Source organism: Manis javanica, chromosome 15 (genome assembly GCF_040802235.1).
Source record: "Manis javanica isolate MJ-LG chromosome 15, MJ_LKY, whole genome shotgun sequence".
NCBI classification, from domain to species: Eukaryota; Metazoa; Chordata; class Mammalia; order Pholidota; family Manidae; genus Manis; species Manis javanica.
The window spans coordinates 16174989-16187446 of NC_133170.1; the positions used below are offsets into that span (position 1 = coordinate 16174989).

General features: G+C 33.9%; 1 protein-coding gene across 8 annotated transcripts in view; it reads right to left on the reverse strand.

The window, feature by feature from the left end:
* Nucleotides 1-12458, reverse strand: part of PIK3C2G (phosphatidylinositol-4-phosphate 3-kinase catalytic subunit type 2 gamma) — a 319871-nt gene that overhangs the window by 175158 nt on the left and 132255 nt on the right. For all 8 annotated transcript variants that reach the window (XR_012125937.1, XM_073223871.1, XM_073223866.1 and 5 more), the window contains 2 exons: nucleotides 6201-6294; nucleotides 2723-2817 (listed from right to left, as the gene is read on the reverse strand). Coding sequence is in view for 7 of the 8 variants with exons in the window: in XM_073223871.1 (XP_073079972.1) it covers nucleotides 2723-2817; nucleotides 6201-6294 (189 nt within the window). In the remaining variant the exon portion in view is untranslated. The remainder of the gene's footprint in view (nucleotides 1-2722; nucleotides 2818-6200; nucleotides 6295-12458) is intronic.

Here is a 12458-nt window from a genome sequence, read left to right on the forward strand (position 1 = left end):
TTCACAGGTTCCTGGGGTCAGGATGTGGGTATATCTTTTAGGAGACCCCCATTCAACTCAGTATCTATCGGTTAATGGTTTCTTAAAACAGAAAAAGGCACTGAATTTAAGCTTCTATAATTAATTCCTATAGAATAGGAAGAGGGACCTATGTATGAACAGAAAATAAAAATTAAAGTTCCTATTTACAGCCTTCCCATTTTTTAAGGTGCAAATTGGGATGGAAAGCTTTTTAAACCTTCCAAATCCAAAGGTTATTGTTAACTCTCTTTCCATGAAAAATAGGGGCTACCGATAGTGCATTCACCCTTCCAATGGAGAAGACTTGTGTTAATACCAGGGCAATTTTGGCTTTCAGGAAAGCTACCCACAATGATGCCAAGAAGTCAAGGTGGTTTTCTGTCCCAGCATGCTTATTCATGGTTCAATGTCTGGGGCAACCACCTTCTGGTTAGTGGCAGTGACAGGTGGAATCAGCAGATTGGAGGAGAGCTACTTAGGAAGTAAGGAGTTACAGGGTTTGGTAAACAATTAAGCATGTTAGTAAGGAACAGGGAAGATCCAGAAAAGATTCCAAGCCCTGGATGTGTAGGACAAGATGTTGGGTTCAGTCCTAGATATGCTGAATTTGAGGAGGTGGTAGTCATCCAAGTTAAAAAAAAAAATCATTAAACTGATGGCTGATGGATCCCTACCTTTAGTTTTGTGTTTTTTGTTTGTTTGTCTTGTTTATAATTACAGGGTAGTACTTTTTGTTTGTTTTTCAGGAAAGATACACTGAGGGTTTATTTGTTTCTTTGTTTGCGTGCATCATGAATGGTCTCAAATTCGTCCTTAGAGTTTTAACTCAAACATTCTACACATAAATATTCCCCAACCATGATACTAGTGCCAGCTGTCTTTTAAACTTCAAGACATGCCTTAAATATAAATGTTATTTCATGCTTAGTATATTTTGCCTGATTCTTAATTTTTATTTACATTTTAAAAGGGTGTATGCATTTAAAAATCTCCCTCCTTATTTTAGTTTTCCTTTTTTCCATAGTCTCATAAATTAAGTAATCAAAAACAAGCAGTCCATTTGTAATTGATATTCTTTTCTCTTCCTTCTATCTTATTTTCTTTCTGAATCAGTGAGAGGAGAGGTAGGCTTTTTTGTTGCTCCTTGTCTTCTTCATAAAGGTGAGAATTATACATAGAAAGGCTTTTCTCCCAACCTCTTTGGTAACAGTGACATAATTTTATTTATTATGAACTTGCAAGTATGACATTGATTTACAACTTTGCTTGCATTCATTGTCGCCTTTCAAATGACTCCAATTTTCATGCTGCTTTAGCAGGTGAGGAACTTACAAAGGTAGCACATGTATTTAAACAATCGTTAATCTATTAGGATATGTCTTTAATATTTTGTTCTAGTTTTAAAGAAGTCTTTTTACAAATTATCTTTTTATATACTTTTTATACCTGATATACTTTTGTATTATGGTTCAGATATTTAAATCAAGATTGTTATCTAGTCATATTACTTTTTAATTTGCTTTCATTTAATGCACACAGGTAAAAAAAAGAAACAAAAGTGAAATTATAAGGGATGTAAACATGAACTTAACAGAGAAAGCATATACACATGAATTAAAATAAGTTTTAATATGACAGTAGAATATCACTTAGTGTATCCACTTAACTTCCCTTGCACTGCAATAGCTGATGGAAAACCCTAATACGACTTCATTTAGAGCTTGGCAAGAGAGTCTATTCAGTGAAGGACCCAGTGTTATCAGCAGGAAGTGTTCTGCTTTTTATAGGCCTTAAAAATGAAAATGAGCATCAAAACAAACATTGGTACCTGACAATTCCATGTATCTCTCCTTTGCAATGAAATGTTCAAGTCATTCACATGGGACAAGTAATGTCAACATAAGTATCATTTACTGAAGCAGAAAAATATGATACTGAAAAATGAGAAGGACTTCCTTTTTTCCCCTACTAATTAAAATTCTTCCCTAGCAATTAAAGCCATTAATAATTTCTGCCATAAATATATGAGGACAAAAGATAGATCCAATTTTATCTATAGGTCATTGACACTTTTAAATGTTAAAATTTTTCTATGAAATTGAAACTACAAGGTTAGTAATAAAATTGAAAGTACAGCATCCGAAGAACATCATATTCAATAGGATCAAGAGTAGGTAAAGGTAATGATGGGAGAAATTCTGATATCTCTCAAGTCTCATTTCTCCACTAATAATATTTCAAATTTATGCTTTGTGTAAAGTTAGTGCCCTGGGAATTTTCAAAAGAAAGAGTATATGTTGGCCTCTACTCTATACATAGATGTACAGAAATCACTTTACATGTTTTTCCAAAACATCCAAAACTGTCCTACAACTAGATCTTGTACTGAAATTTGCAACAAGTAGATATGACCACAAATAGAACTTGTGATTTCAAGCTATAGGAAAGGTATCATTCCAATGTAAAGTTATGATTGATTTAAACAGCAGCAACTGTACAATAGGAAGACTTTGAAGATGGTGACAGTTATATTGTATTCATAAATAAAAATAACTTTGACAAAGATTCAAGCTCGGCTGAATTTTAAGTGGAAGTTTGTATCAATTACCAGTTAAAAGAATCTTTAATTTCTTCTAAAGCTTCCCCACAGAGAGAAGATGACAACAAAAGAGGTTTCCTATCCTGTTTTGGCTAGTCTTACCAGTAAAGACGATGGGCAATCTGGATGCTTTGCAATGAGCGGTGTAATAGGAGCTGCACCAGAGGACTTTCAAGGTTCCATTCAAACTTGACAGCCTGAAGTAAGAGATATGATTAATTTACTCTTTTCTTTTCAGTTACAAAATTATAGCAGAATACAGAGGGACTTAAGAGGCTTGAAAAAAGACCAAGGAAAATAGTATAAACTTAAAAAAAATATATTAATAATGTATTTGATAATTTTAGTAGCTGGAGCATACACACATCACACAATTTGGGTTTGTGTAGTCTGTTTCCATTCCTTATTTATGCATTAGTATAATAGAATAATAAACAAGTGCAGGTGGCTGGTCGAGTTAACTGTGTTTAGAAAGAAAATCCTGGCACAAAAATAGTATCATAATCAGTGTCCTGGATATAAAAATGGCACTATTAAACAACAGATATTTCTTCTCTTTGGGAGATGAAATTAATGCACATTGAAAGCCTTAATTGAATCCACTAACTGATGTATCAGTATTAATCTGCAGGCCTTGAAGCTTTACTTAGAGGTTTCAGAACTGATTGTTGCCACCATAATCCACCCATTACCAATTCCTTTTCCTCGTTTCTACTGTGAACAACTAAGATTTTCTAGGATACTCAACCTGGTGGATCACTCAGATGGCAGTGGCAGCCCTTGATATCTTTGGGACCTCCACCTGCACTTTGCAGGGACTTCACCCTCAATAGTCAGTACTGGGTCCCCATCATCATCCCAGAAATCTGAGTATGTTGTGAAAATGAAAACTGCGCTCTTGTCATAAAAATGCTCAATCCTGTTTGAGAGGCAGTTTCTATCTTTAGTTGCTCAATGAGCCATTTAAGTCTCTCTCTCTCTCTCTCTCTCTCACACACACACACACACACACACACACACACACACACACACACACACACACACACACATTCAATAGTTTAAACTAGTTTTATAGTGTAGTACAGACAGGAGAAAAAAGTGGTTACAATATTCATTCAAAATACACATAAAGAAATACCTCAATATGCTACCCATCCTCAAGGATGGAAAAATTTATGAATTTCTAAGATGTGAGAGCATCAAAGATGATTTCACCAATTTTGCATAAACTCTTGAGGCTGTCTGAATGTCTGAAGACAATAATGTATGTAAACTGCAGCTATGGCCTCTTTTACTTATTTGTTAATACTCAGCTGTTTAGGTCATGAGCTGTGTTTATGCCCTAATAGTGAGCATATCATATGAGCACAAGAACAGGTGAAATGTCTCAGAATTTGCTTCTATGCTTGTCTTTCTACCTTTCTTTTTAGATTTTCCCATTACTTCTTTGTGAGCCCAATAACTACTTTTGTTCATGAATTGCTTCCTTTGCTTCCAAACTCCCTGCATCAGTCTATAGACTGGCACAATTTCCCCCTAAGTCCTGCCTCACCATCAAGGAGACAGGCATTATTTCTGGTGTACACCTCATTATTAAGAACTGTTCTTGGAACCTACCTGCATGGTTATGAGCTGTGGTTTGCAGTAACCTCTGGGTCTATGTCTTATTTATTCCTAACTATGAACAATATCTTCTGTTTTCATTATGTTCTTAGAGTCATGTCTTATTGCCTTAATATAGCCTACATGATTCTAACAAGATAATACATCACAAAATAATGTAATTCAAAAAATAATCAGTAGGGTGGGATTTCTATGTCTTGGAAAGTTTTAGAGTTAAGAATAGCATGAAAGTTTAAGGTCAAACTACTCTAAAACATGAAAATTCTTCACAGTTTTTATCTTTTAGTCACATTATATACTTCTTTCCATCTGAGAATATTTTATAATTTTCATTTTCAATTGTTGAATAGTTTCAACTTAACCTAATTCTACCTGTGTGTATTTGTTATGTTGGATTCTGTGTGCACCTTGTTTTATAAATTTGGATTTGTAGGTATATGGATCTCAGCAATATTCCTTGTGCCAAGTGTATTGATTCAGATTGGGACTTTGAAATAGGTTTAATCTATATCAACTTTATAAAAATCTTACTTTCTTGAGTCAGATTAGATATTGCATGTTCTCCAAACTCATGAACCATGAGATGAACAGAGTTCCTACAAGTTGGGCTAGTCTTTATTTTCATTATGCTATCCTGGCAAATATAGGAAAATCACAACTATAAGGATCCGTAGAAGTAAGTGTATGGTACAGCTACTTCTACACCAGATCTCTCTTTAGGAGTCCTTAGGAGAAGTGTACATTCTGTGTGCAAAGTAATATGTTATTCCAGTTATTAATAGAGGCTTCCCCCTTTAGTCTCAGTTTCCTGTCTTTAGTGTTCAAACTGAAGCCCTGGCATTTAAAATAGCCTGTAACTACAATTTTACCTGCCAGATAAAAAAATACCAGAGTTAAAAATAAATAAAAAACCTAAAAACATAAAGACCACTATTTTAGACCTATCCAGCACTCAATATATGGCCAATTTAGAAAAATATTATCATTTGTAGTTTGGATAGTCATTATGTGGTCATTTTTTTTCCTCTTTAAGGTTTTATTTTTATGTTTGGGTAGAAATAAAGAACAAATCATAGCAATTCCAATTCCAATTTTCATTCTCTGGAAGTATCTTTTTAATTAAATTAAATTTAATTAATTAATTTATTTATTTATTGTTTTGGTATCAATAATCTACAATTACATGAAGAACATTATGATTACTAGGCTCCCCCCTTCACCAAGTCCCCCCGACATACCCCTTCACAGTCACTGTCCATCAGCATAGAAAGATGCTGTAAAATCACTACTTGTCTTTGTGTTGCACAGCCCTCCCCGTGCCCCGGGGACTATGTGGTCATTTTTAAAAGATGTAATTGTTTATTTCAAATATTCAGTCTAGATCAGTCTTTGCTCATTAAATTTCTACAAAAATTTATGGTATTTTCCAAAATTACTCCAACATTGTTATAGTTGATATTGTTACTAAAATGTACTATCTGGTGGTAGAATTTGGTTATTATCCTATAAGATGACTTTTATATGATTTATAATCAACATTATAATATTCTAAGGGAAAGGCAAGAAACATTAAGTTATGAGAAGCTGACTAGACGATTTTCTATATAATATTTATTGGGTTAAATTTTTTATTGTTTTACATAGTCACGTGAAACAACTTTATCACAACCATTTCTATATTTTCCGAGTAGTGTGACATTCTTTCCGAGTAAGTGACATTCTTTAAAAAAAACTTTCCTTTTGGATTTTATATACCTTTCCTGTAACTGTACCTTTTTTGTAACTAGCTAGAGAATGCCTACATTATGCATGTTGACATATAAGCCAGAACTTAGTTCCTTGGTTGGCCAAATTGCAATATCACTTTTATGTTGTCTATTGCTGACTCACTGGAAATTTTTTAAAGAGAATTATTAGTTGAAGTCCTGGAATCCTTTGGCAACTCTGCTGTTCGTACCTGGACTAGTTGCGGGAGATACTCCAGTAGTTCATCATTCGAGAGGTTGTCTAACTGTTGAACTGCCACTTTACGAATTTCTTGATCTGGAAAACTAATGCAAAGTAAATATATCTATTAAGCTGTTAATGGTACAGAAATAATATATGAGAAATGTCAAGGAGAACAGAGAATGAATTCCACCCCTAGTGCATAAGACAAAATAATAATCTCAGTCAAATTAAGATGATTGTTAGCACCAACTAATTATTATTTTTCTGTATTCTGTCTCTCATATAGACTGCACTAGAAAGCCCTTTTGACTAGATTTTGGAAACTGGGGCTTAAGCCAGATTCCTGCCAGTTTTTTGTCTATAAAATGTGGATTATAGGATATCTTTAATCTTTTCCAAAAATGTATGAAAATCTTTGATTATTTAGCTATGCATTTGTTAAGTAAATTATTACCAGCTGGGGACCTGATGGTTTATATGATTAAAAATGGGATATAATATATTTAAATGAGTTTTGGCCAGATAATAATGAAAACCAGAAATTTAGAGTCTCTTACAATAAATAAACAAAAGTAATTTAAGAAGGCTAAACCTTACTAGGCTTGAAGTTATTTAGGGTAATTGTGCCTTATTCATTTTTAGACTGTATATGCTTATAAGATTTAGCACCCATTAAACACTTAATAAATGTTTGTTACTGAACTAAATATATGAAAGTATTTAGCATATGAATTTCTATTTCAAAGACAATTAATGCTCAAATGGGTTCATCAGGTTGCCATCATCTTGTTCCATCAAAAGAATTAGATTCAATTATCTCCAAGCTCCTGGGAAGTGCCTACAGATAACTTTTGGCACCATACTGTTTTGACATGATTTTTACATACTGCTTTGATGTAATTAGATGTAAGCAGGGCTTTGATAGAAAGACTAATTTTAAACAAACAAGTTTTCAGAAAAATTTAATATGCATAATTTAAAACTTGAAGGAACTCTTTATAGTGACTCATTGAAAAAAAAGCAATGAATAAACAAATAAACCAAAATACCAAATTCCTTTTGGATGAACACTAACTGAATGGTTTTTAACCAGTCATATGGGAGGTCTAAGGATTGGCTTCGAATACTATGCAGGCCAGAAAACTTCAGTCTTTAATGTCCAGTCTCTTCTCAGCATATCAAGTTACTAAAAGGTGAAATGAATACCATGCAGCTACAGTGTCAAGCAAAAAATGGTATTATTCACTATCTCCTAACTGTCCTTAACAACAATTTGAAACATAATGCTTAAAACAGATTACGTATTTTTCATCATTTAAACTGAACATTTTAATTGTAACAAGAATTTTACTTTCAAGGCTAGTCACTCAAAACCCTTATTTCTGACTTTCAAATACTTTTTCCAATAATTTTCTCCTTTTGAGCAATCTAGCAATAAGACCGAGTGAGGATTGTAGTCCAGACATATCTCAGGAAGTACTGCCAAGGTCAGAAGATCTCAGCACAGCATCAAGCACAGACGGAGAGCAGGAAGGGTGCAATACAAATGCAAAGTCAGAAGGTCAGCTTGTTTTAGCACACTGAGGCTTTATTTTCTCCTAACTAAATGTGATTGACTCTAATTTATTGCCCTCAATTACTAAACCATTTGTCTGAAGCCTATAGACACCAAGGTCAGTTAGAGGACAGTTTGAAGGCTTAGAAAGAATAGTTACTTGGTATATTTTGTTGCCTAAGTAATGACTTAAGTCAGATACTAATCACCCATGCTTTCTTGTGTGCATGTTTTATCTCATTGATATGAATGACAACAAAGAAACAGAAATAGAAAATAAACACCACAACAAAACTGTTTGGTGAATACTATGCCTCTTACGCATTTATTTTCAAATACACGAATGTAAACTCCATGAAAGCAGAAACTTTTTGTCTGCTTTGTTCGCAGATGTGTCCTCAGTGTCTCCAGATTTGTGGGCATGCCCTACACATTTGTTTTAAGAATGTCTACATCAAAATAATTATCTTTCCTCCTAAAATAAAAATGCATTGAGCATGATGATAATAATGAGGAAAGTTATACTCTTGAGCCCATATTATTTATTTCTGTACTCTGAGGTAATTTATATTGGTAGCATATAAATTTCGTATTTTTTTTCCTCTCAGTCATAGGGTGAGAGAAAAACAAATCTGAAGGTAATGGAAAAGAAAGACTCCTTTAGGAATAGGAGAACAAAAATCTAGTAATATCTGTATAGTATCATCCAAAATGAAAATTATATATTAGTATGTGCAAATATTGGGAAGAGTGTTTTTGTACCTTAATGGAAAGAAGTGTCTCTTTTTATCCACTACTGTTGCATGAAGTTTAGAAAGAAATTAGAAGATAAATTGCTAAGAAACCAACCACATGACATTCTCAGATCTGACTAAGGCCTAACAACATTAAAGCATATCCAAATATAACTTGCATCTGACTATTTTAGGAAGAGTTGGCCATGTTAAAGGAAATGCTGGCAATGTTAGTGAAGTTCCTGGGAAATGGGCTCTTTCATACATGCTGGCAATATATAGCAACATGTATTTTTTCTTTTAATCTTTAAAACGTGATTTCTTCCTTGATCTAACAATTTTCCTTTTGGGAATTTGTCCTTAAAAGATAATCAGAGATGAATGTAGGATATATGTATGCAAACAAAACTAGAAATAATGTTAATATTTAAAAATAAATAGTAAGGTCAAATATGCTGTAGCCATATGACAGACTACATGCAGTCATTAAAAATATTAAAAGAATATTTAATGCTGTGAAATATTATGAAAAACAAAATCACATGTTCTTTTAAGTGAGATCATTGTTGTGCAAAAGAACAAGCATTGTTATTTTTCTGGTTGACTTGAAATATTCTTTTAACATAGGCCCAAATAGGGATCTCTGCCTCTGGAGAATTTCTGCTTGATACCTACCTTTTCAGGGCCCTGAACTCAGGCATAGATCAATGGACAAATATGTTCTACAAATCCTGGCATTTCTTCCCTGTGACTGTCTGAAACTATTTAAATATTCTCTTGGGATATAGTTGTTGGCATTTCACGCTCAGTAACTCATTCCTCAATGAAGTGAGGGCCACCCATATTAGTTCTCTGACGGATGTGTGATATTTACAGACTGAAATGTCATGTGTAACAGAAGAACTGAAACCTATTTTGAAATTTCTACAAGCCAGGTTATTGTACTTTCCAATAATCCAATTTGCTTGAAAAATACATAAAATTCCTGCTAGTAATGAACCAGGAGCCACTCCCATGATTCTGCTAACCTTGGCTACTAATTACTATGTACACGGACATTATACATTATATCTGGGGAAGAAACATTTTCCAAAGGAACTTCAGTGAAATAGCAACTCTGTATCTTGCCAACAATGTAGAGTAAACACAAAATTGAGGTTAGGCAGAGGATTATTTTGGAGTTGCAATCCCTGCATGGTCAGGAAAGGAAGAGTATCTAGTATTTAGGTAACTCTTTGGCTCAAGGTGGAAGCAGAAACTAACCGGTGGTAGGGTTTGCTGTAAAACAGAAGTTCTTGTATTTCTGGTCTCATGACCCTTGCACATTCTTAAAAATTATGGAAGATTACAAAGAGTTTTATTTATGTGGGTTATATCTACCAACAATTATCATATTAAAAATAAAACCAGAATATTTAAGATATATTTCATGTTAACATAAACAATATATTCCTATGAAAAATAGCTATGTCTTCAAAAACAAAATATTTAGAGAGAAGAATGATATTGTTTTACATTTTTGCAAATCTCTTTAATGTCTGGCCTAACAGAAGACATCTGTATTGTACTATCTGCTTCTGCATTAAATCTGTTGCAATACTTCATGTCATGTAGCCTCTGTAAACTCCACTCTGTGCTCAGACACAGTTAAGTGATATTAGACTTATTATGAAAATAATCTTGCAACACCCTTGTGAGCATCTTGGAGACTGCAGATCTCATTTTGAGGTCCTCTAGTAGGCAACATAATTTTGGCATGTGTTATTATTGTAGAACCATAAATCAAGAAATCAGCACTTGCGCCCTATTTTGAAGACAGAAGGATATCAACCTATGGGTTCCCTAAGCGACAAATTGGCTTTGAAGTCATCTAATCAACATTCAGATTTGAGAATTGTCACTCCTCCTCCCTTCCCTCAAACATTTACAACTTGTCTCCTTTCAGAGGGCAATAGGAACATCACAAAAGATTCAGATACCCTTCAGTAGGGCCAGTGGAGTCATTAAGTGAAATTTCAACAAAAAAGTACATCTCTCAACTTCTCCCATTTGACTTGCTATTTTGTCACATTTACTCCTATTTTCTCCCCATATCATTGTTTTTGTCTCTTTTCTTCTTTTTCTGGTTTGAGAAGTATGTAGGGTCAATAATGTGTACTCAAAGAACTTTTCAAGTTATAGGCAAAAACCAAATGTGTTGTAACAAATGTCAGCTCTTAAAAAAACCAACTTCGAGTAAACTGAAAAGAAATATGAGATCAAATATAAGTGTAAGAAATGTTAGACTTCAGAATACACAGTAATAGTTCATGCAGTATGACATGAGGCTATTTACAGTTAAAAGCCCCAATATCAGGTTAGAATTAGAAAATCATCGGAAGTGCAGAACAGTTTCTCCAACAGGTTTTGAGTCTGATGACACACTCAGCATCAGGTTGGAGGGAAAATGTCAATATGAATATCTTTGCTATTTTTTTAGTACTAAAAATGATCAGATATGACAGAAAAATAATTTTTTCTAGGAAAAGTGGTGAATAAGGATTCTTTAAGATGACTATAAACTGCTATCTACTGAATAATTCATGTTCCTTCTAGGATTTTCACATGATTACAGAGTATAAGAATTCAAGGAAACTTGGAGGTCTGGTTCAATCTCCCTGTCACAGAGATGAAGAAATTGAGATTCAGAGAATTTGAGCTGTTTGCCCAAGGCCATATGTTGGTGGCACTGCAACTAGAATCCAAAAATCTGGATACTAGGCCAGTAGGTTTTCTATAGTACTTCTAGCAAGGCCTTTTTATCTTTTGACTAAGCATTACTACATATGCTTACATAAATTCCACAAGACCAAGTCTGACTTATTATTTATTTTACTTCATTCTAAATGGATCCATTGAAACACATAATAGTGAGCAGTGTAATTTGTCTAATTGAACTAGGGCATTGGCACAGTTATAAACCAAAAGGAATAAGAATGAATCCTAGACCCAAACAGACGTGGGAACTGTACAGAGATATTTCCTGATAGTCTATGGAACGACATATAGAATTTAGGACTTCACTGTACATTTATGGTATTAATTAATTAGATATTACTTATAATTAAAGAGTTGTTACTGATTTTGTTCATTTATATGATCACATTTTCATGTTACTTACAGATAAGCTTAGAAAGGCACTATGTAAAGCAAATGGTATATGGAAAGTACCACATAGAGATTTTGTGTTTGGATGGATTAAACATTACATGCAAAAGCAGCATGATGTTATGAAAAAAATTAAGGTATTTGGGATCTAAATAAGAAAGCTTTTCTTTTCTGACCCTATGCTCTCCCTCTCTAAGCAGATTTATCTACACCTTTCACGTAACTCCCATCCATCTGTAGATGATTTCAAATTGAGGTCTCTAGCTTAGATTTCTTCCTTGAATCACCACCAGCCATCTCAAGCATACTTCAAAGTCTATACCCCAACCTGAATGGCATGTTTTCCTAGAATCTATTTATTACCCATTGGGTCCCATTTTAGTTTCTATTATACATCTGTTTACATAAGACAGAAGCCTAGAAGTAATCCTTGGCACCCCTCTTTTTCACTTCCCATCCTCATTAATTTGGTACTTTTACTCCTAAATGTTCTGATTCTGTTCATTTTATTATGCCACCACTACTACTTTCAAAGGCAGACTTGCCAGTCTCTGACACCTGGACTACTTCCATAGCTTCCTAACTGGTCTTCCCTCATTTAATTTTGCTTCCCTTACTAAATCCTTGCTTACTCAGAAGTCAGAATTATCTTTAAAAGATGAAAATCTGTTCAAAATTTTATCTCAGAATCACTTACGAGTTCACACTGCTACTAGAACAAATATCAAGCTGCTTAACATGGTCCTTTTTAAAAGTCCTTAACAAGGTCGTCCAGTCACATCTAACATGTATGCTTATTTTACTTCATTCACTCCTTCCCTGGACTCCA